The 24061-nt window shown below is 41.4% G+C and overlaps 1 protein-coding gene across 7 annotated transcripts; it reads right to left on the bottom strand.

The window, feature by feature from the left end:
• Window positions 1–1176: 1176 nt before the first annotated feature.
• thoc2 (THO complex 2) lies at window positions 1177–23161 on the bottom strand. 7 transcript variants are annotated; one of them, XM_069687373.1, is made up of 39 exons: window positions 23038–23161; window positions 20830–20885; window positions 19849–19940; window positions 19449–19500; window positions 19237–19307; window positions 18963–19084; window positions 18707–18840; window positions 18082–18242; window positions 17793–17885; window positions 17380–17535; window positions 16702–16874; window positions 16309–16504; window positions 16181–16219; window positions 15890–16020; window positions 14981–15082; window positions 14335–14419; window positions 13976–14069; window positions 13685–13765; window positions 13478–13574; window positions 12854–12971; window positions 12545–12724; window positions 12276–12440; window positions 11706–11981; window positions 11323–11464; window positions 10635–10792; window positions 10055–10183; window positions 9811–9942; window positions 9533–9717; window positions 8951–9126; window positions 8454–8556; window positions 7973–8358; window positions 7665–7723; window positions 6041–6076; window positions 3831–3962; window positions 3570–3636; window positions 3311–3456; window positions 3049–3125; window positions 2207–2253; window positions 1177–2109 (listed from the first exon to the last, which is right to left on the bottom strand). In XM_069687373.1, exons 1-38 carry the CDS (start codon window positions 23100–23102, stop codon window positions 2226–2228), a joined length of 4695 nt encoding a protein of 1564 aa, XP_069543474.1. In that variant the 5' UTR covers window positions 23103–23161; the 3' UTR covers window positions 1177–2109; window positions 2207–2225. The 7 variants fall into 7 exon arrangements, 5 of the variants coding, with proteins under 5 accessions (XP_069543474.1, XP_069543475.1, XP_069543473.1 ...); XM_069687374.1 differs by having other exon boundaries at window positions 1177–2106; XM_069687372.1 differs by having other exon boundaries at window positions 1177–2253.
• Window positions 23162–24061: the final 900 nt, after the last annotated feature.

Below are 24061 nucleotides of genomic sequence, written 5' to 3'. Positions count from 1 at the left end.
TTTGGGACCTATAAATGTAACGACCAGGGTGAAAGCGCCATGACAAAATATGAAGAGACGCACTTTGAAAGCAAACCAACAACTGGTTTATTTAAACCAAAACATAAAATGAATGCAAGACCAACTGGAAATCTATGAGGTTTGGCAGCCAGTGAAGTCAGTAGTGAAGGTGTGTGATGATGTAAATGTTGAATGGCATTACAAAAGTGTGTGTGTGTGTGTGTGTGTGGGGGGGGGTTGAAAAACAAAAACATATTAGCAAACAAACTGCTCACTATGACAATTAGATCATTGGAACCCACACTGATTTTCGAGGCGCCATTCAAAATATTACTGGTCAACAGTGAACACCAAATTATATATATTTTAATGAAGAAAATAGCAACAGAAGTTTAAAGCACAAAAGAGGACGGGCTCGGAGGAGAGCGGAGTCTTTATGGCCTGGAACCACCGAGCCCAGATGTTTCCAATCAATCTGATGGCCGGCCAAAGGCCAAAGGCCTAATTCCAATCTGCACACTCAGATTTTGAGGCCCTGTTCCCTGTAAATCCGCGAGGGTGTCGGGCTGCCCGAATGTTAAATGGTCAAGTTCGTGAAAACACTCGATGCGCAAAATTGGTGACGTATTAAACGTGGTTGCCCTCTCCCTCACCGAATGTAAACAAACCAAGCATGAATGATGTGAAGAAATCGACTCCGAAATAGCAACAACACCCGGCTACTAGCTGCCGTGGTTATTTATTGCACGTTTGTAAAATTGTTATGCACGTTTCCGAGCAGGTGTGATGTCTCCATATGCGTGTCCTATTTTTATACCATTTCAAGCCCTCAAGGAACACTACAGCTGCACACAGCTGACGTCAATTGACTCTGATGCTTTAGATAACCAAAAAAAAAAAAAGAAAGATTTATCTTCGACATCTGGCATTAACCTTCTCAGCAAGAGAAATCTGACCAATGAACAGAGGAGGATTTAGTTCATGACAAGCTGGTGGGAATGCGTTTTTCTATTCAACCAAATCCAAAATCAAAACTTCTCCGTGTGTCCAGCTACACCTGCAACACCTGCTTGTGTTTAACACGAAACATCTAAATTGAGGGATAAGTGTAGTAACTGCTGTGCAGACAATCTCCTTGATGTTTGTGGAGAAGAAGACAGAAAGGTAGAGACAGTATCAAAGTGACACACTAGGAAAACTATTATTTATTGAGTTTTGTTTTGTTTTTTAAAAAAAAAGAAGGAAAAAAAAAAGCTTACACTCATTGAGTACAGCAGATAAAATCTCCAAAATTCATTTCGAAACAGTTATTTTTGGAGTACAGAGCGTCAGAATTTTTTTTGTGATTTTCCTTTACAATTCTACATTTGAATCAAGGTCGAACTTACATGTTTATAAATTATGTAAAAACCTGATTAACACAAAGTCACAGAAAAGAAAACCTGTATGGGACATCCAAAAGAAAACAAAAATGAAATAACATGATGTGAATTTCATGTTACCCTCTTTATTATTGTACACAATATACAAACTGGTCCTTGTATCAGTTTCCTCACTTACACTGGATTAAAAGGTGGAGATAAATAAATAAAAAGTATCTAAGTATCTCAAAAGGGATATGAGGTAAGTGAATATGGAAAGCAAATTAACTCCAATAAAACGAGCAAAAAGCAAAGCCTGACAACGTACAAAAAAAAACATTTTCAAGCATGAGATGCTACCAAGAGATCATTTCAGACAGTAACCACATTTCTAGTTAGAAGAAGAATAACACTGTGATTACGGCAGCATGTTGTGCCCATATCGAATAATACAAAAAAAAAATAACAACAACAAAAAGAACATATTTCAGCTGTTTACTGTAGTTTTGAAATGGAAAAATAATGAGGTGAAGTTAAGAGAACTACAGCTAACAACACTTGGGATGGGAGTTTACAGAGAAACAAAACCAAGCAGAAGAAAGAAAGAAAGAAAGAAAGAAAGAAGGAAGGAAAGAAAGAAAGAAAGGGGGGAAAAAAAGAAAAAAAAAAAAGAGTACAAGTCAACAACATAGTACAGATGTGGGGGTGCAGATGTCTTGCAGATAAAAGCACAGCTTCTCCAGTTCTGCTGCAGCACACGTGGACCAAAGATGACAGGAACTACATCAGACACTTTGCACATGGCTGTTTAAGAGCTGTTTGCAAAGAAGCCGAGTGCATCTTACCTTCACTGATTAGTGCACATTATCTGTGCTTGTCAGAAGATTTATGAGTGTGATTGTTAAGGGAAATTAACCAAAGGCTGAAGCAGTGATTGTCAAAAACGTGTCTTCTGTCATAGTGCAGAGAAAAACCTCAAAGCAAACACGGCTGCTTCGTTTTCATCGCATCACTGTTGATCCTTTAAAGGAAATAACACATAAGCAACATGTGAAGAGTGCCCGAGTGTAAATAAGTACATGATGCAACGGCTCTCTTGAGACGTCCAGCTGAAGTGATGAGGTCTGTGACCGCTTTAGTTTGGCCCACTCTAATCAAGAGAGGCACGGCAGTTACTGAGGGCACACATGAACCCACAGTCAAAATGCTCAAATTAGACAAGTCGAATGGTGATAGGATGAAGATTGGGGCGCTAATTATGTTTACAAGCAGATCCTGTTGGCTGGCTCCTCTCTGCAATATGGCACCCGCTGCAGCATTTATTGGATCGGTGTGTGTTAAGTGACACACGATAGATAAAAATGGAAGTCATTCTCCGCCAATGGAAACCAAAATTGAAAACAAATTTCGTGCTGGGAGCAGCTGCACCGAAGACATTTAGAAACACTTGTGCAGAAAAGTTGACTGAATCTTTAAAACCAGTGACCAAAACAAAAAAAATGTGGATTTAAGCAAAGCAGATAACTGCAGCTGCTTTTGGTTGTGAATCTCAGTGGTAGAAAACAGCAGTGAAGTAAAAAGACCAACTAACAAAGACTCCAATACCTTTAAATATTAAAATATTATCACTAAACAGTAGTAAGTAACCGCAGCTATGAGTCGGGTGTCACTCTACATTTAAGGATATTGCTTTTTCTCTTCTTTTCCTCCGCTGCTGTCCCTCTTCTCTTTCTTTTCAGACTTCTCTTTGTCGTGTCTGGACTCCTGCAGAACAAAAAGGGTGAACAGAAAACAGATCAATCGGGATGGAAACACGACCCCATAAATATTCATCAGTCATTTACATCTCCGTGCATAAGTCAAATAATCACGAGTTCTCCCGTTGAGAGAGGGTGAGATTAAAAGCTGATGCGGCGAGCGAGTGGCGGCGGGTGACGAGCTTTGCCGACCTTTTTGCCTCCGGAGGACGTTCGCTCAGGTTTCACAGACTCGGCCTTCTCTTTACTGGATGATTTGGACCTTTTGCTCTTCTCCTTTTCAGCGGACAGTGGGGAGTCGCAGGAAGGACTTGTGCTCTTGCTGTTTTTCGAAGAGTCTGCGAAGAACATATTTGAGTTCATTTTGTTTTTCTTTACTTGTTGGGCTGACGGCTGCTTTGGATTTGTCGAGACAAAAAAAAAAACACACAAAAAAACAACAACCACTCACTGGTTCCATTCTCATCCTTTCTGCGTTTGGATTCTTGACTCGTCTCACGGTCGTTGACAGCGTGGTCCTGAAGAGAAGCAACACGAGTCAGCAGCGATAACATCCTGACCACTTGGTGACCGACATTTACCAACAATAACTTGTCCGTCCCTCGTTGCTACTTAACTAACCAAACTAAAAACAAGCCCTTACATAAATTCAGAGAAACCCTTTTCCCTAAACTTTTCTTTTCCAAAGTTAGTGAGCTCATTAAATACTGACTCTCTTCCTGTCTTTGCGATCCTTTTCTTCCTTCTTCTCTTTGGACCGGCCTTGTGTGTTCTCTGAATCTTTCTTCTCCATCTCCCTCTCTCGGCTCTTGGACCGGGCAACTGAATTGTAGCTGATGTGGTGCTACAAAGAATATTACATTTGAAGAGAACAAGACGAACAAAGTAGTTTAATATATCACTTTACAAATAAATAACTCACAAAGGTAACGAAGCAAGGATGAAAGCTAGTAGCTAATGAAATATTGTTTGTTCGCCCACATCTATAAAGCGGAGTTGTCTGGTGAAATGAATCATAAACAGCTGACCACTCAAGTAAAGAAGATGATAAGGTTTGAAGAAGAAAAAAAATTAACATAAGAGCAAGAATATATATATTAATTCTTGGGTTCATTAAAAAGAAAAGAAAAAAAAAGAAAAAGAAAAAGCAGGTTCCCACAGGAGAACTGGAACACGGCAAATAAGACCGAAGAAAGAAAGAAGTTGCGAAATCGTTGCATCACCACTGATGCTCAGTCTGGTGGTTGTGTAACAAGTATCGATCAAGCTGATGGTTTCTGATCAGGAGTTCATTCATTACGCTGCTTCGTTAATAAAACACGACTCGACTAAATAAAGCAGCGTCTCTTTTCAAAAAGCACCAACTTCCGTCGTTGCAGCTCCGTCTCTCCTGCTGAGAGTTATTGATGATCACAGTGTAAAGTTGACTCGGCTCCATCGGCTGCGTCAGAGGAGTAATTCATGACCTATTCCAGTGCGTCATTATAGTTCCCCCAATTTAGCATTTCTGAGGAACATAACCACATCAATAAACAGCCTATCATCCACGATAATGCAGATGGGAGTATGATGACTAAATAGTCAAACATATGTGTGAACAGTTTTTCCAAGCAAAATTACAAAACATTTTAAAATGTCTTTTCAGCTGCGTAAAGCCGTTATGTTACGGCGTGTTGGAAACCATTCATGACATGTTTGTAAACTGTTTAAAAAAAAAAAAAAAAAAATGCTAAATGGGGCATTTGGAGTGTAACTACACAGGCTGAGAGCTTCTTTAGCAGCAGAAAGTATTGAGGTGGGAATAAGTGAGGTCCTGAGGAGGCACATGATAATCTGTGTTTGATGTTTATCATTTGAACAGAGTGTTTAAAGGAGACATTTTAAGTTATTTTGTACATTTCTAAGAGTATTAACCTGCAACGACTTCAGTTTATGCTCTTGGCTATTTAGCACAGAGAGCTTTCTGCCATTTAATCTGCCCTCACTGATATGAATGAGGAAAACAATCCGACTCAACTCAAATTGAATCAACACCTCTCTCAAACCCTTTCCCTGAAAACCCAGTTCGGATTTGTTTTAGCGTTTCTGTCCTTCCGTGTCCCAAAATCTGATTCAGTCCAATTTGATTGATCGTTGTGACAAACGAGCCTCGGTGGCCGAGGGCTGCTTGGTGTTTGGTACTGCACGATTGGGTTTTTGTTTTAATTCAGTTCGTTTCCAAATCGGCTAAGAATGTTTGGTGTCTGCAATGAGTTTCGTCATTCGGTAACCAAGTATGATCCTGTTGTGGAGTGAAGCAGGGAGAGTCTCCAAGCTGCGAGAAGTGATCGTGTTCAAAATCATTCAAAGGACTCAAAGCAGAGAGAATTATCGCTCGACTGCAGTCTTCCTCAGATTTACAGAGGCGTGTTTTGGGTTTTACATCCTGCAAACTTCGCTCTCCTCAACCTAGTTTCCAGCAGCAGCAGCAGGCGACTGGTTTCTGCGGAACTGCATTAAAAAAAAAAAAAAAAAAAAGAGAGGAGCAAAGAGGAAAACAACTGGCGAGTAAAAACTGGGGAGAATCTTCCAGCTAGAGATATCTTTCAAAAACGGAGAAACTAATTACCGTCAGGTATTTAGAGACATGACTTAATGAATGATGGATGGCTGCTTAAAAAAGCAATTGCAAAAATGTCTGATATAATAACTTTCTAAGATGTAGAGTTTCCAACATAATCCACTGCCTCCAAGTGGCAAAAAAAAAAATGAAATAATGAGGATGACCTTCGACAACGACTTTCCATATTACTGTGAGAATGCCAAAAATGGATTGATTGACACAATCACAGAACATCTATGAGTCATTTCATGTCTGCAGCTGCACACCTACATAAAGAAAACGGTGCGAGAGAAGGTAGGAGTAGCAGAGGCGGTACAAACCTTGGATGTGGATTCCTTGGGTTCGTTGTTATTGTCCTGTAGGGATGAATGGAGATGACAGATGAGCTGGGAGGGGGTGGGGGGTTTGGGAGGAGGTTGTCAGACAGCAGTAGAGAGTCGGAAGAAGGGGTGAGGGGGTGAGGTTGGGGAGTCTGGGCCGGCCGGACCAACAGCATACTTCTCCCTTGACTTCTGACCTTTAAGGACTAAGGCTTTGACAAAGTTATTACATAGAGGAGAGTTCATAGGCTCAACATCTGGAATGTCAATACTTAAAATAGAAAAACCCTGAGCATGTATGAAGTAACTGCTAGTCTTATTACTGCAGACATGTCTGTAATTTCAGGCAGCAGAATATAGAAGTCCTACAGTGCAGCTGGGATTTCAATGCGTCTAAAGTGCAAGTGCTAAATAATGTGTGCCTGTGTGTGTGTTGTGCCTGTGTGTGTGTGTGTGTGTGTGTGTGTGTGTGTGTGTGTGTGTGTGTGTGTGTGTGTGTGTGTGTGTGTGTGTGTGTGTGTGTGTGTGTGTGTGTGTGTGAGTGTGTGACAATGTGTATGTGCTTGACTGCATCCCTACATAGGTAACTGTTGCTGTCACTTACAGTTCAGGAATGGATAAGACACATGGAGCCTATTTCTCTGGTGGAAGGGTAAAATAAAGACCTATCACAAGCTTCCCGTGGTTTGGGCAAGGCTCCAGACGATTCAGGCTTCGCCCACTCTCTCCCTCACTCTCTCTTTGTCGGGGCAGGCTTATTTTCCTCTGCATTTTTGGCTGATTCAAAACTGCAACATTCATTTTCTCCGCCGATCTCCGTTGCTGGTGGCTCTGATTTCCCGCTCAGCGCTTGCCAGGAGGTAGTACGACTGTAGGTGCCGACGGCTGGTGGTTGCGGGGGACGGCGCTGCAGGGGCCCGGGAGGACCGACTGGACTCGCGTCGCGTGATGTGGAGGCTGCACGCGGGCCCGTCTTAACAAGTGGAGATGGAAGAAGGGGCCGATGACTCAGCCGCAGCAGAGAGGTTTGCTGGACACCATCCATCTCTGTGCTGCATCCGGAGACGTTGAAGGGAGAGCAAAATACTTTACACCAGGAAATCTTCGCAGCTTGCAAAAATGTGGGCAAAAAAAAATCTCGGGCACCGTTTCAAGTAGTAAAACACTGCTTCCACTGGGTGGGGGCGGTGGGGGGAAAACTTTGCCTTTGGAGAGCTCTTGATTTGGCAAGCCACTTTACTTCAGGTGTATATTATTCTCAAAAAAGCAAAAACTCCACACGGAATATAGAAACACTTAAAAAACTTCTTTCTTCTCAAGGCACACTGACTGCTTTCATTAATATGAAAATAGGTAAATATTTCAATATGAAAATACTCAATATATACAATATTCTCTTGGCTAAGTCCGTGAAGGAGTTTCTCCCATTTCTGCAAAACATTATGCTGATGTCCATGGAATGCTTTCCAACTCCCATGGATATGGTCGGGATTTTCCAGATGCCGAGCCTGCATGTACGACAACTCTCCATGATGATCTTCAGGGCTGCTGGAATGTGCAACGGCAGGGAATGCTCCGGCAGATAGAGAAGAAACGGGCACAGCCTTCCTCAAGCCATACTAACCTTAACAGACGAGGAGTGGGACGGGGAAGAGTGACTGTCGAGCTTTCGTCTTTTGTGATCTGTAAAGACGAGGAGAGGGAAACTGTGGTCAAATTGTGCCGCGCACTCACGCTCCCAGGCAAGTTTCCATCAGTCCAGACATGTTGCATGGGAAACTACCAGTTCAAAACGGTCTCTTTTCTTTATCTTATACGAATTAAATGTGTTAAAATAACAGTTTGGGGGAATTTGTAGTCAAAACGTTGCTATATTTTACGATCTGTGAGAAGAACACAGCCGTTTAACAAACAACCAGAAAGACGTCTTACCCCTCTCGGATTCAGCTGACTCTGATCTGGGACCTGGTGACTTGATGGACACAGCCACAGCACTCCTGTCTCCTTTGTCCTTGCTCTTGGACTCCTTCATGGCGTCACGCTCCCTGGACGGATCCATAGGCTCTCCGTTTCCGGCTTTGGCCTTGTCGTCTTTGCAGCTCTTCTCGTCTGGCTTCACTTTCTCCCTGTCGGCCTTGGGGGTCTTCTCCTTACCCTCGCGAGCCGCTCGCTCCTCCTTCCCCGCTCTCTCGTCTCTCTGCTTCTCCCGACGGTTCTCCGCCTTTGTCTCGGGAGTGCTGCCTGGTGTCTTTTCCTTTTTCTCTTTTTTCTCCTTCCCGCTCTTCTCTTTGTCGTCCCGCTCTTTGACAGCTTTGGTGCTGCAAAAGGATAAGTGTTTCCTTTAGTTAGTTCTGATGCATCATTCAGCCTTGTTTGACTTCACAGAGTCCTGGCAGGTTTGGATATTTCCTACCTGTTGAGAGCACCGTTCCCGTTGCTGGTGGTTACTTTGGCTGTTGCACTGTTGGCTTTGTTCACTGGCTTTGTGGTGCCCTGAGATTTATCCTTGCTCCGATCTGGTTAAAAACAGACCACAAACAGGATCTAATAACACTTACTGACATGCGTGTTGGAAATTGTAGCATCGGTGTAAAACCAGCTCTAACAGCACTGCACATATCAAGAACTGTACACGAGGATCTCGGTGTTTAAATGTTATAACATACTATTTAAATTTTCAAGCTCTGATTCTCTGAGACAAACACTTTCAGTGGGAAAAACTAATAAAAGGTTTAGTGTTATAATATTTTTGTTAGGTGAAAAAAATAAATTGAAACAATGATTCAGCAACAGCAGGCAAGATCTCAGCTATATCTGACACGATGCAGAAGCTGATTCTATACCTTTGAACTTAATAAAACTGTGAAGTACAGCATTCAAAACTGGTTGGTCACGTTTCTCGTCACTCACCGCCATCCTCCAACGTCCCCTCCTCTGTCTTGGTTGTGCTGGTGGCGGGCTTGCCTGTGCTGCCGGGGCCATTCTGTTGACTGGCGGGGGTCGCGCTGCGTGCCGGCTGCTCCTTGTGGTGAAACTCATTCTCAGGGACCATGTGCACCTTCTGGCTTTTCAACCGACCTGAATAACTGCAAGACGCATACAGGGTTTGCACAAAGTGGAGACAGAACCGCAAAAGAACTTCTGAGTGTCACACAGTGCAACGATTTAACTCTCGGAGAGGAAAACATGTAGGTGAGCCATATCAGCACCGCATTTTACCTGCCAATATAACCCCCCTGCATACTTGTCCAATAATAAACACTTAACTACACACAAGTGTTACCCCCATAAGTATGAAGTCCACCGTGAAAAGAACATGTTCCTGAGGATTTTTTTTAAATCCAGGTTAGTTACAACAGCAACTGGACTTCAATGACTCCATATTACGTAAATAATCCCTGCTTCTACAGATTTATATACGCGTTATAACCACACTTCACATAAGAGATGTTAACTGTATGCTCCCCACAGAGCTGAACAGCACACTGTTACCCCATTGCTAAGGCATAGAGGTCAGGCCTCTTATCCTTCTCCTCGAGGCAGATCTTGTGGACGCGGCACTCCAGCGCTTGGCCCAAGTTCAGGACCTTTGGGTAGCAGGGCAGGATCTTGGTAAGCACGATGAGAATGTTCCGGATGTGGGTGTAATCTCCCGTTTCCAGGCAGTGGACTGAAGCCTGGTTGGAGCAGAAACAGAGGACCCGATTATGGATAAATACACACCTTCCAGAGCTCTGAAGAAGAAGAATGATAAAAGACGAGCGGCTCACTTTAGTCAACATGTAGTGCCATTTATGCACCACATGCCTGAAGTTTTCGTAGTCAAGTTGGTCAGCTTTGTTCCCTCCATCAAAGCCTGTGGCTCTGAAGATGGTCAGGAAGCCGGGGTAATTGACACACTCCTGTGACCACACAATAAGAACACAGAGAGTTGCATACCCGGCTCGTCTTACATCAGAAAATGTTAGAAAGATATAAAAGTTGCAGATGAAGAGAACAGGAAGAAAAAGAAACCTTCTCATAGACTGCACGGTCGCTATGCCAACGCGTCACCGTCTCCAGCATGCAGCAGAGGAAGCGTCCATAGCGGTGAGACTCATTCTCCGTACAGCTGGCCACAGTGTAGATGATCGCAGAGAAAACCTGCGGTGCGACACCATGTCATGCTTTTACTTCTGATGGCATTATACTGAACAAGGAAAAAAAAGTGGAACGTCAAAGCTTTTATTCTCAACATCTCAAAGCTGCACTTAACTGTGGTCTGTCTGACTGACTTTTACAAAAGTGTTTTTAATAGGCCAGCAGTTATTTAGCATCCCGCTTTAATTTGATGCTGCACTGTTGAACCACTCAGTGAATTCTTGACGCTTGCATATAGTCTTTAGTTATTTTAATGGATTTTTCTATAACTGTACTGCTGAGTGGGCCAAATTAGTTCCTACATTAGCCTCAAGTCATTAATCACATTATTAAAGTTTATTATTTTTTATTTCTAAAGCCCTCTGCAGCTTTAAGATGACTGCTGTAAAAATGCAGTTTCATTTTTATCATCATCTTAAGTGTATGAGATGGAGTATGTGTGCGAGCCTCTCACCCTGTCATAGCACAGGAGAGTGCAGAAGTTGGGTGTCTTCTGCTGATGGACCAGTTCGACGAAGCGGGCACAGTAGACGGCATCAATGGAGGAGAAGATGCAGCGAGGGAACAGACAGAGTTGCAGGAACTTTGTGATGGTCTCGTTCTTTGTCGATTCTGTCATGAAGCATTTAAAGATGCGTTAGTAACCGAGACATATGGACCATAAGATTCACCTCCAATACTGACGCTGTGACCACCTCAGCTTATTGTTTCTGTGCTGTAATCTGAAAGGACTTTAAGCTGAATGTGACTTGATCAACATGAACGTTGTCTCCTAAAACAAACTATTCTGCTTTGTTCTAAATATTCATCATCTGTTAGCTACTTCTGAAAACTTCACTCCAACCATGTCATCATAACCATGTCATTCCAACCATGTTAGCTACTTCTGAAAACCATGTCATTCCAACCATACTTCTGAAAACTTCACTCCAACCATCTAGTTGCTGTGTGTTAATTAAAAAAGGAACCAAACTTAAACTTTGCAGTTCATGTGACAAAAAAAAAAAAAACATCTGTGTTTTGGTCAGAATGTCATATGAAACAATGCTCTGCTTTCTTCTCTCAAGGAATCACAGCTTTGTAGAAAGTTGTGCACATGTTGATTAAGATGCATCAATAGTGACAAACATTAAAATACTTACTGGCCAACAACCAGTTGTCTTTCTCCAGTTTCAGGCGGTGTAGTACTCTTTGGACATGCTCCAGCTGCTTCTTCTCCTCCTCCTGGAGTTTTTCCTGCAGAGCAGTGCAGCGTTCCTTCTCCTTCTTTTTCTTATTCAGAGGCTACAAAAGAAGGAAACCGCTACAATAATTATATTATACTATAAATTTTACCTGCATTTCTCTCTTAAACAATCATTGTCTCAATATTCGTGCTGTCTTTTGTATGAGCTGTTCCTTGAGATTTAAATGTACAGGAATCCCACCGCTGCCACGCGGAGCAAACGCATTAGTTGAGTGTGAAATGTAAAAATGGTTTACGAGGTGTTACGAGCCACGTGGCTGCAGTCAACCAAACACTCACCGTCTCAGGGTTCTCCTCGATGGCCTTGATCTGGACCTTGAGCTTGTTGACCTCACGCTCGTAGGCGGAGTGCGGCACGGCCAAGTCGTACATGGTGAGGGACCAGAAGGTGGCGTAGAACTGAGGGCGGAGATCATCCCAGACCCGGGCCGGGTGGAGAGATACCACAGCTTCATGCACCGGTGTCATAACCTGTTCACAGGCCGCCACGTACTTGTGGACCTTCTGCTGCTGCCGGTTGCCTTTTTCTGCCTTCTTCAGCTCATCGTACTTCGACTGGACGAAGAGAGCATATAGTTTCTTTTCAGTGAACTTTTCTTGTTGATTTGAAATATTTTATATTTATAAAACAAAATGTTAGATGACATAGTAAGATGATATGAAATGAAACTATAAACTGTGGAAAGCGAAACCCTGTTAATTTTTCTCCTGGAGCACAGACGGATTTAATACATTTTCAAAAATTTGTAAGCCCTTTTTTTTTGGGTTCCCTATGGTGGGAATCAAAGTGAGAGGGATTGAGACAGTTCAAAGACTTGTGTTGAGAAAAATTGCCACAGGTCCACTTACCAAAATCTGATGGGCGTACATCGGCCGAGACAGGAAGAACGCAGCATCGTGTGGAGTGTGAAACTGGTTACAAAGGATGTCGATGGAGGGAACCCGCTTGATGTAGTCCTCTGTGCTGAGGTTGGAGGCCAGAAAGCCCCCAAACTGCACCAATGTGTCATGACACTGCAGAAAGACAGCAACAAAAAACACAGGGTTTTATTTATTCTTATTTTCAGGAGGTGTGAAGGAGATTGTTTTCATTACGAGGTTGCTTCTATTGTGCATACCTGGTCATAGAGGTGGCCGACAAGTTTGAGGTGTTTCTCTCCACCCTCTAAGAAAACCACACCATTTCGTTGCTGAGCCATGAGTAGACACAACGGCAGGGCGAGTTCGTGGTCCAGCAGCGCATCCTTCAGACGCTGTGAGGACTTTTTAGTGTTCCTGATCTGACCAAAGTAGCCGCCCTGTGAACACAGTCCCATTCATAATGACGTGAACCTGAGCTCACGTGCAGCGCTGGTGGGGGTAGTAGTCTTACATATCAACAGACTGCATTAGGTGATGACAGCTGTGCTCGAGTTTAGTGGACATACCTCTGCTTTGAGTTGCTCCCCTCCTGTCATGGCCTCTAGCTGCTCTGAGGTCATCTCATCTGTGATCTCAATGCCAGCCATTTTCTGCACCACCTCTTTCAGGATCAGCAGGTCAAAACTGAAGAGACAAGAGTAACAATTGCTGAGACATTTGAAAACAAAACAAAAGTACTCTCTACATCACAAATTTATTAATGTAAATAATGTGTAGATCGTACAATCTCTAAATTTTCTTAAAACATTTCTATAACTTTCATTGTCAAAATGTTTACGTGCAAGATGGTTAAAATAAGGTCATTTTAGTTTGTTTTCAATTGTTAGATGACAAGAGGATGAAGCAAATCCATTTTCAATAAGTTGAATGTATCTTAATGTCTAATTAAACACCAGAACTCAAAATATAGTTTGTGGAAAAAGTGTGATTATGAAAAACAAGGAATACATGGGGGAACATTTTTAAATAAATCTGTTCCGACGTCTGATAAGTGATACAACGAATTGTGTGTATCTGAAAAAGATGATTCAAACTCTTTTTATTAGTGACATGTGAGGCTGTGTGAATAGTTTGACTCCAAGCCAAACAAGTGATAGAAGAATTCAGACCCATCGTTTGCTGCTACCTACCTCTTCCCTGCCTTTAGCTGATTGGTGACATACTGAAGGAGGCCTGCCAACTCAATTGGGTATTTCCTGAACACAGCTCCGCACAGACTTGCCAAGCCTTGGGTTGACGAGGAGAACAGGTGTATGTTAGATACTCATTAAAACATCAAACACTTTCTCTCCTTTTGCATGCTAATGAATGATGTGATTAACGGCAAATCCACATACTCTGCAGCCACGAGGAGATGGTGGTGTCATCATGCTTCATCTTCTCCTTCTCCGGGTTGGCCAGAGCCTCAATGATGCAATCTGAAGACAGAGTCAAGTGTAACAACACAGAGAGACAGCCCTTTTATACTTAAACCCCACTACATCAATAACACACACACACACACACACACACACACACACACACACACACACACACACACACACACACACACACACACACACACACACACACACACACACACACATCTGTTGTTTGCTGCTAGAATAAAGACAAAAAGTGTAGGATACAAGCCAAGACATCATAGTTGAGCGATGTGAGGTATTTCAAGGAGTCCACCACCGGAACGATGAGGTTGTCGTACCATTGGATCTGAGACAGCATCTGTCATACAATGGGACAGTGGAGAGAATAAAACATTACCAACTTTAGAAGATAACCTGCACATTATATCAACCCTAATACACAATTCTTTACCACAAATGAGAGGCCAAACAAATCTGTCCAAGTCATCGTCACAGAATATGTGCAACAGAGCAAGCAAGGAGTTACATTGTGTAAAACACTGTGCATTTTCTCCCACAAAAATCTGGGGTTAGTTTGTTGACATCATTCAAAAAATAAAACAATTAGAGCAAACAATACTTACATAATCAAAGAGGATGGTGGGATTGCTGTGGCTCAGCTTGCCAATCTGCCTTCCAGATTGTTTCACATTCTCTTTGGTCAACCGCCTGGGGAGGAAAAACAACAACACCCGCATAAGACAGGAAACGACTGATTAAAAACACAGGACCATACAAAGTCCGCTGTAGCAAAGACGCTCACTTCTGGAGGCTTCACAGCAGGAAAATGCTCTTATGGTTGTCAGCTTAAGATAAAAGAAGCACCGTTGATTTCTTTCAACAGCAGAACAGTGTTAGAATAATTACTTGCCCAGCTCCAAAAAACTAAGTCTTCTTTTAAATCCTTGTGCTGTTCAACATGTCCACGTTAAACTGTTCTTTAAAAAAGCTTCACTTGAGATGGCAACAACAAACCAAAAACATATCACTGCATGTTTTTATAGTTTCTTTCATTCAATCCTACCGATTCAATCCAACAGACAATTATTAAAAGATTTACAATTTCATATGCGCACACTGCATAGTCTTTGAAACTGTTATTGGCTCTTGCTATTTAAATTTAACACATAAATATTGGAAGAAAGACCAGCAGTCGATACCGTTTGACCAACACTCAACCAGTATAGACATTTTCTGAAATCCTGCATTGTGTTCTGCAAGTTAGCTTACTTCATAATGTATTTGGCCCTCTCCACAGTCTGAGCTTTGACTTTAACCAACAGCGGATGGCTGGAATATGTCTCATTTTTCCACTGCCCATACAACCGGTACCTAAAGGAGCATACACAAGGAAATCACAATGACAGAAGGTTTAGCAGAGTAGGATGTACACAAGCCAAGAAGAATGTGCGACTTAACAGCTGTAAAAAAATAAAAATAAAAGACACACTCTCTCTTCAAGCTTAAAAGGAAAAATGTGCCTATGTCTTCGTGCAAAGCTAGCAATTCAGAGCAGTCTATAAATAGCAAGGAAGCCACTCCGGTGTGGCTTTATGTTAAACTGTTAAAATCACATAATTAGGAAACTTTCTGTGCATCAAATTTGGAAGAATTATATATATATAAAAAAAAAAAAGAAAAAAAAAGATGATGCAACCACCTATTCAGCACATTGAACAAACGAGCTGTGATACTCGTCCATTTCCAGTTTAACAAATCTTTCCTTTGACAGAGTCAACAATGTTTAGTGTAGAATCCAGTGAAATAATAAAGCGCTACTACCTTCTTCAATAATCTTGGGAAGTGCATTATTAGCTGTGACAAACTGACTATGACAACCAAAGGTAAAATAAAACCTCTGGGAATGTGGAGTGTCATTGCTCATCAGTGATGTGCCAAAATGTCCAGTCAAAGGCTCTAAAAATAAAATTCTTGCGCTGCTTGGGAGCAGAAGAATGCTTTGTGCACAGAAACACACAATTTACATTGGTTAATCAAGCATTGTGTATGGTGCTCTTTTCTTGCCAGCCAGTGAACATCGTCCTGGAGCGATGCCTGAGGGTTTACAATCCGACAACTCAATTACACAGCGCCACATGTAGCGAGTGGTACCGGTGTGCGTTTATGTGTGCGTCTCACCTGTGCTGGTAGGGAAAGAGTTTGAAGAGACCCCACAGTTCCTCGGACATGCAAGCATTACACTCCATCAGAGAGAGCGACGGGAGCAGCACCTGGTCTGCAATGCTCAGGAAACAACTCAATAATGTTTCCTGCAACGAACATAAAATACAAATTAAATCATATTCTCAGATTCACATATACGTCAGAGATAGAATGGCACGTCCATTAAAGTAAAGCAATTTCTTTTCACACTGTAATGTTAATCAGAGCAGTCCCATAGTCACCAAGACATTTATGTTTTATACTTACCATCTTGTCTTTGACCTCAGATCTACCGTCACTTTGATACTGAGAAGCAAAAAACACCAAATACTGTGAGTCAAAGTCAGATTTAGGCAGGCTGTAAAGCAGATGCAGAACTATAATTGGTTTTGTACCTCTTTCATGAAGCCCTTGCCCAGACGCACAATCTTAGCAAAGAGGATGGGGTCATGGGAGAGGTGAGGGCCCAAGTAGCAGAGCATGCTGAATGTGTCCCTGCGGAGGTCGTCAAAGGTCTCTGCAGGGCGAGGGGCCCGCTTGCTCCTCAGTGGATTCATTACACATCCTCTTGCCCCTTTTGGGACGCCAGCCCTATGAGGAACAGACGAGTGTGTCAGAACCTTTGGTTTTTGTTCAATTTTTTTCAAATCACCTATTTATTTTGCATTTGTTACAGGACTTGTATGTTTAAACTGTTGGAATCCAGAGGACTTCAAACTGTGAAATGAGTGGTACTTGTGCAGGCTTGCAGGTCTGGTGGACAGTAAGTGAAACATAGAAATCAGTACCTTCTGTAAAGAGGCTCCACAGTCAGGTGCACAAACTGGCAGAGTGCCAGCGCAATGGACTTGTGAGAAGTAGCATAGAAGGAAGGCATCTGGTCCATAATACTCTGGGCGTGGTGCCAGTCTCCAATCCTAAGTAGCGCTTCCAACAAACCGAGCTTCTGATTATCAGGTGGCTGTGAGCGCAAAAAAAAAAGAGCAGCAAATGTGTATTATTGAATATGCCAAAGTTAAGTAACATTCAATAAGCTAGTTAGAGCAGAGGCAAAAACTAAGAACAGCTACCGTCACACACCAAAGTGATAGATTTTTTTTTAAACTGTGCCTATCTATGCATCAGTTTCATATTGAAGGGGAAGGTAAAAAATAATACAGAATATTAGTTGTTTTAAATGCATGTAGTTATACCCAGATTTTAAGTTGGTTACTTTAAGTGTAATTTCTCATATTTTTTTTACCTTACTAAAATCTTACCTGTAGTGGCATTCAGACAATACGAAGTGGATTTTTTTTAAATTTTATTCTGCATTACTTTGCATGTAATAGACTGTAATGGAGCCTCCATTGTATTTTCTAATCACTTGGTAACATCTGGGTCTCATCATCCATCCAGCGTGACAGCATGTCCGCGAACACACTTATATTTCTATGTAAACAATCTGTGAGTAAATGCTTCAATACCTTCTCGTTCTTCTCCTCTTCCTTCTCTTTGTCCTTTTCTTTGTCTTCACTTTTCTCAGAGGGCAACACAACCATAACCAACTTGCGTGCAATCTGCTTGGCCTCGGAGATATCTCTTTTGTGTTCCTCTACGATGGTGACATCTGGTGGCATCAGCTGGAACAACACAGACACAACAAAAGAGCAAATTCTTCAGGCGAGGAACAAAATGTATGACAGAGGCTTCACATATGATGAGGGTGAAATAACACTTTTGGCACATACACATTCTCACATGATTACAGTCACAAACTTTGGGTTGACACTACAAATATTCCCAAATTCGGAATAACACAGGCTAAGAACCTGCATATGTAAATTGAATGGTGATCTTTAAATGAATGTGGATATTAGCTGAGCTAGCAGTTCCTTACATGTACGTAGAGATCTTCCAGCTCTATCAGGTTATGGTGAAGCAGAGCAGCAGCAATGTGGTAAAGTGACTTGGGGGTTTCTTCATTGGGCTCCTGAAAAGAGACACAAGAAAATGAATCAATACATCATGGAAAACACAAGTGATAAAGTTATAAAAAAAAAATTTAAAAAAAAGAAAGATGAATTTGAAAAAGATTCAAGCAGACAATAAACTTTTAGGTCTGTAATTATACTACTGGACACATTCTGGCTGTCACTCTCTTTGATCACCCTTCCTGATATTCTCACCTGGTAGAACTTAAACTTAAAGCCCAGAATGTGGCAGAGTGTGAGAGGTTCACACATGTAGGACTTGATGAGGGACAGGAAGAACTCATCTTGGTCAGACCGACTCTCGTATACCTCCAAGATTATGTCCAAAACACGATTAGGGTCCAAGTTGAAACATCCTGCAGGCAATAAGAAATAAGAGGACAATTGGGGGGAAAAACAGATTAGTCAGGAAAACATATTTATATTGCACTCATCTGAATAAATTGATCACATCCACACAAGTAAGTGTTCAGTTAATGGGGAAAAGCACGATGCACTAATGAGGCCCAAGTCTCTGATACAACCAGCTTTTCTTGGTGTGAAGCTCGAAGAGACTGGCAGGTAACATCTAGAGAGAGACGTTCTGATTTAAAGGTTCCTGGCTGTACAAAGCCCTTTATAAACAGCTGTGTGATAGTCAACACAGAGTCCAAGTGACCAGTGGGGTGAGGTCAAAACAACAGTCATGTAATCCAATTCCTTTCTATATCCTCAGACTGATCTGTGTTTAATTTAACAAAAACAAAGGTTCTTAAGAAGTGTGGATGATGACAGCAGCACCATGTTCAGTAGAGTGACCTTGAAATGACTTGTTTGGTACCTATGAGGGACTTGATGCTCTCCAGGACGAGGTGGCTCGTGATGTTGCCAGACAGGTCTTGTCCAAGCTCTGTGATGAGTTTGGCATAGCCCTCATTCTCCTCTCTTAGCAAGTTAAACTTCTGCTGCTTGTAACTGTGAAGACAAAAATATTCCATAAATATTGGATATACATTATGAGGCACAACAAGTAGACCCAATGCACCCTATCTATTTATGTATCATTACACATGTACAAAGCTGTGCACTCTACTTACAATAGTTTAGTCTTGATTTTTACAATCTTCTGATTAAACTGATGGGCTTGCTTGATGAGTCCGAGTGATTCGATTGTTTCTGGATCTAGACGCTCCTTCAGAATGGCCTCCGGTACAAAAAACTGAGATAAAAAAAAACAAGTCGTTTATTAATTAGTTTCAGTGCTTTAAAAAAAAAAAATTTAAATAGACATAAAAACAATAATGCATATATGACACAATTGTGTGTTTAATTAAGTGAACTGCCAAGTCATATAAGCTCTATTGTTCTTACCAAACATGCTCCCACCAATTGTGTGTAATGGTCACGTTTGTTCTTTTCTTCCAGTGCACCAGTCTCTAAATCTGTAAAAAAAAAAAAAAAAAAAAAAAAAGAGTTTTAAATCCATTATGACAGTAATATGAGGATGAAGATTCGTACCTAGAAAAGCTATTATAGGATTATATTTTAATATTATTTTTGTATTCAAAAACCCTGGAGTTTACCTAGTATACTGAACACATCTGCTAAAATCGAAGGCATGTCGTCTCGGAGTTCCTGCAAAACAAACAAAGAGAAGTGAAAATGCTTATTCACAAATCACAAAACTGTCTCAGTCAATAGCAGAGGAAGCTATAGATTTTTACCACACTCGAAAAATTTACAGTTCAATGTTTTTCGATATTTGAAAAGCAAACAAAGCTTTTCGGACCAAACTTTTACAGACACGCACAATAAAGTAGAAATACTGAACCAATCGTGCCAGAAAAAATGTCACTGCATCGACACCTGGCACGATGGAATGGAAACAGGGAATAAAAGGTTTCTCTGATATTATAGACACAACACATCCACTGCTATGTTGTTTAACCCTCATGCAAAGTGAAAACAAATCAGAACTTGTACCATCATGTCCCCAAGGACGCTGGCGACAAGATCCAACTTCAGGTTCCCCTGTACAACTTGCCAGCAGAGCTCGTATAAGGCGGCCTGTATGTCTGCAGGGGTGAACAGACAAGCCAAGACACATATTATTTGAAACTGAATGAAGAGAACGGACAGGAAAATACTTCTCAATATCAACTGTGGAAACATATCAAAAACAGACCTATATCAGGCATAAATATAAAACACATAAAAGGACCACACACACATGAGTATTCACGCACCTAAAGTATTTAGAAGAGGAATCATTAACAACAATAACAGTCTTTAATGTGAGTGGATACTGGACTCAGCCATTTTACACCTTTCCTCTTTCCAAATTCATCCATAAATTCTTTTAATAACAGTTATTTTTGCATGTATGATGAGACAGTTTGCATTCACACTTAAGTTTACAATTGTACAACTAAGTTAAAGTGACATTTCGGAAAGAATTACATTGCAGTACGAGCACACTGTGAATAAGCCATCAGCATATCACAGCTTGACTGAATGCTGTCATACTCTGCTTTCTGCACTGTCAATACTTTGACAAGTTTTTAGAATGAAAATGTGCCATTTGTCAACGGAAACTAACAGAGAAATTGCCAGCAAACACAGATACGTTGCCAGTTGGCATCCATCACTGTTATGAAGGGTTATTTAACATGGACGATATTGTTCAAGAGGAGATTCCATGAACACGTGCTTAGTTATAGTGACAAGTGCATCATCGTTCAGCTGGCGTATCCATTTATCTGTTTGATACCATAATAAAGTTATGGCAATTTATAGATCACAGATATCTCTATATCATTACATCTGTAAAAAAAAAAAAAGAAAAAGAAAACTTGAACTATTGTGAAATGTAAAATCTAAGTATTTCTATTACACCCTCTGACATGTTTATGAATTCTTTATCTATTATTGGGACATTATTTTCATATTCATTCCAGCACTTACCTTTAATTTCACTTCCATGGTCTGTTTTCTCTGTAAGTTCTTTGCAGAGTTGAATGCTATAAAAGTAAAGAGACAAAGTTCTGTTAAATTAGACTACCCAAGCATGACAATCAGTAGTCATATACAGCTCAAAGAATTAATTACCATACATGGAAAGCAATGCAAAAACTGTGGGTACATTAGTTATAATAAATTACACAGAAAATATCTTGGTATTTAACGTTATAGTAACATTATTCCCCATTGACCATATCTCAGGCAAAATAAGAAATTTGGATGAGAAAAATAGCAGTAATCCATAATCCTCAGGACATTTTCCCCAGTGGACGTGTCTAAGCTGATCGGACCAAAGATCTAACTGAAGGCTCTCTCAATCGACAGCTCAACTAGCCGTACAATTGTCCACACCAGAACACACCGGGCGACTGCCTCTGCCAGCGATTCAATGGGCTCAATCACCTTAATGGTGGTTGACGAGAACTCGCTGGCGCCAATGAAGCCGGATGCATTGCGAAAACTATTCTACATGCAGCAAGCTGACAGCTTGGTCAGTCGGGACCCTGGGGTCAAACATGGCGATGCTGATAGTCACATAATGAGGCTGACGGGCCATCTTCTGAAATGCGCTTCACACCCAGGCCTCACTTTGGCGCCGTTTAATTACACAATTTCACGAGAACAACCGATTTGATATTAAACACAAACACATCCAAATATTCACAATAATGTTATGTAGCTCGTGAAAAAAACTTGTTGTTTGCGTAACAACAATGTGACACTTTGATTATCAGCACATGGACACAGAGATGTCTCTGTACAGGATGGTAGTCCACCATGCTGCCTGGTCGGAACAACATTATATTTTTGGCTGTGGTGTGAAGGGAAACTTCCCTAGATGGGACCACTTCATCAAGTCACCATTTTGCTGCAGCTGTCCTGAAACAACATGCTGTTGAAGTGCTATCTGTTGAGGTGTCTTGAGTTTGTGTTAAAGTGCACCAACCGCACTTGAAGTGTTTCACTTGGTGCATTTCGTTGCAGGCCGTTCTCAAAATACGAAAAGGCCTGCAGCCGCGAAAAGCAGCCAGAAACCGAGGATGAGCCTATTGTGTCTCTCCGGCTGTGCAGTGATAGCTGCGCTCAAGAAAAACCACCGAAAATATTATTCACGCAACGGGTTTTTTTTTTTTTTTTTTCTTCTTCCATTTAATTCTGCAGCTTCAGTCCGTCCTCGGTGTTGATTCACAGATGGTGACCGGAAGGTCTCCCGTGTGATCGCTGCCGAGATCACAATGTCACTTCAGTGATCCGAGTCGACGGCGAACAAATTAAATACAGAAATACAACATTTAGCGACATGAACCTCCGTCCGCTGGTTGGGTGACGTCACTCGACGCTACCTGTTAAACTTGTGCAAAAAAAAAAAAATACCTGGCTCAGTGAAAACCGGCGATCCCGTCCGGGGACGATTCACGGACCAGAAAAGACGTATTATTGAACGTGATTATAATATTTGAACGCCTCCGTGTCTGGGTAAACACAACATTGAACACAAGGCCCCTCCTCACCGCAGCTAACGTTGCTACAACACCAAGATCCGCCTTGTTTCCCTCCACGTTTATTTATTTCAAGTCTTCGTGTGACAAAACAAAAAAACCCACATCTTTTCTCGCCCGATACCCGCCGGTTTTGTTTCGCCGGGAGTGAACGCGAACATTTCCTCCGGTTCAGAGGCGAAAAAGCTTTAAAAGTCCGATATCGGTGCAACACAAGTCGGCTACACGGATGCTAACTAGCTTAGCTCGCGTAGCCATCGTGTTTACAAATGAACGAGCGGCGCTGCTAACGTTGAAGTTAGCCAAGCCCGGTGTTCAACGCAGGGGATGAACGCCTCCTTCCCGCAAAGCCGAATAAATAATCGGGTATCGACACGAAGCAAAGACGACGTGATTTACTTAGTTGTTTTTTTGTTTGTTTTTTAAACAGGTGTTAATCGACGTTTTTTTTGTTTTTTGTTTTTTTTTAGCTTGCTAGCGTCGCCGTTTGTTAGCTCCAGCAAACACACCTGAAACATTTGGCCTTTTATTTGATCGCTAAGCTGCGTGATTTTTTTTTTTTTAAATATTTCTACCAATAAAAACAAAACAAAAAAACACCCCCCCCCAGTTGTAACGCGGTATCACCGCGGTTAAAGCCGCGTCTACTCACAACTCGTGTTTTCCTGATTTTTCCCAGTTTTTGATCCATTCACCAGGGACTATAGGTGTCGCCATCTTCCGCGCACTCAGCCCGGATGTCTAGTTCATGACGGCGAACACACACACACACACACACACACACACACACACACACGGGGTCAAATGTGCTGGTTAGCCGCCGCCGCTAGCTCACTGCTGCATCGTGGGACGCGGAGGTCTGTCGGAGGAGGATGTCTTCATACGGGACCTCCGTGTTCCTCCTCCTCCTCCCTCCTCCTCCTCCTCCTCCTCCCCACCGAGTCGTGTCGTGTCGCCGGTGCAGCCGTCAAGTTTGGTGCTTTTACTTTTGCATTTGTGAAAATGGAGCTGCTTATTTGTGCGCGATTTACCTGAAATTATATATTGTGCTTTTTTTTTTTTTTTTTTTTTTTTTTGGCACTTCTGTTTGCTTGTACAATGTCTACCAAATACGGAGAACTATTTTTTATTTATTTATTTATTTATTTTAAGGTTAGGTTAGGTGGTTTACTTTATTAATCCCCGAGGGGAATTTTTTTTCGCTACAGCAGCATACAGGAAGCAATAAGATAATAATAGAATAATAGAAAAGCAATAAAATAGCAGTATTTACCTCTGGCAAAATAATACTGTTGACTGTGTTTTTTTGGTTGTTTGTATATAATATATAGAGATATATACTGTACTGTATACACTGTACTGTATATACTGTACATTTTATATTTTATAATTTTACTGCTATTTTATTGCTTTCTATTGTTCTATTATTATCTTGTTACTTCTGTATGCTGCTGTAGCGAAAAAAATTTCCCCTCTGGGATTAATAAAGTAACTACCTAACCTAAACAATATAAAATATTAATATAAAATACACAGTATATACAGTATATACAGTACAGTATATATATATGTTGTATATATATACATGTACATATATATATATATATACATATATATATATACATATACATGTATATATAACATATATATATATATATATATATACAACAAAAAGC

This window comes from Brachyistius frenatus, unplaced genomic scaffold (assembly GCF_029030835.1).
Source record: "Brachyistius frenatus isolate BFR_SWC_R1_liver_20210118 unplaced genomic scaffold, ASM2903083v1 Contig_456, whole genome shotgun sequence".
Classification (NCBI taxonomy): Eukaryota; Metazoa; Chordata; class Actinopteri; family Embiotocidae; genus Brachyistius; species Brachyistius frenatus.
The sequence above is the reverse complement of the archived record's forward strand: the minus strand, read 5'-3'. Positions and strand labels throughout refer to the sequence as shown.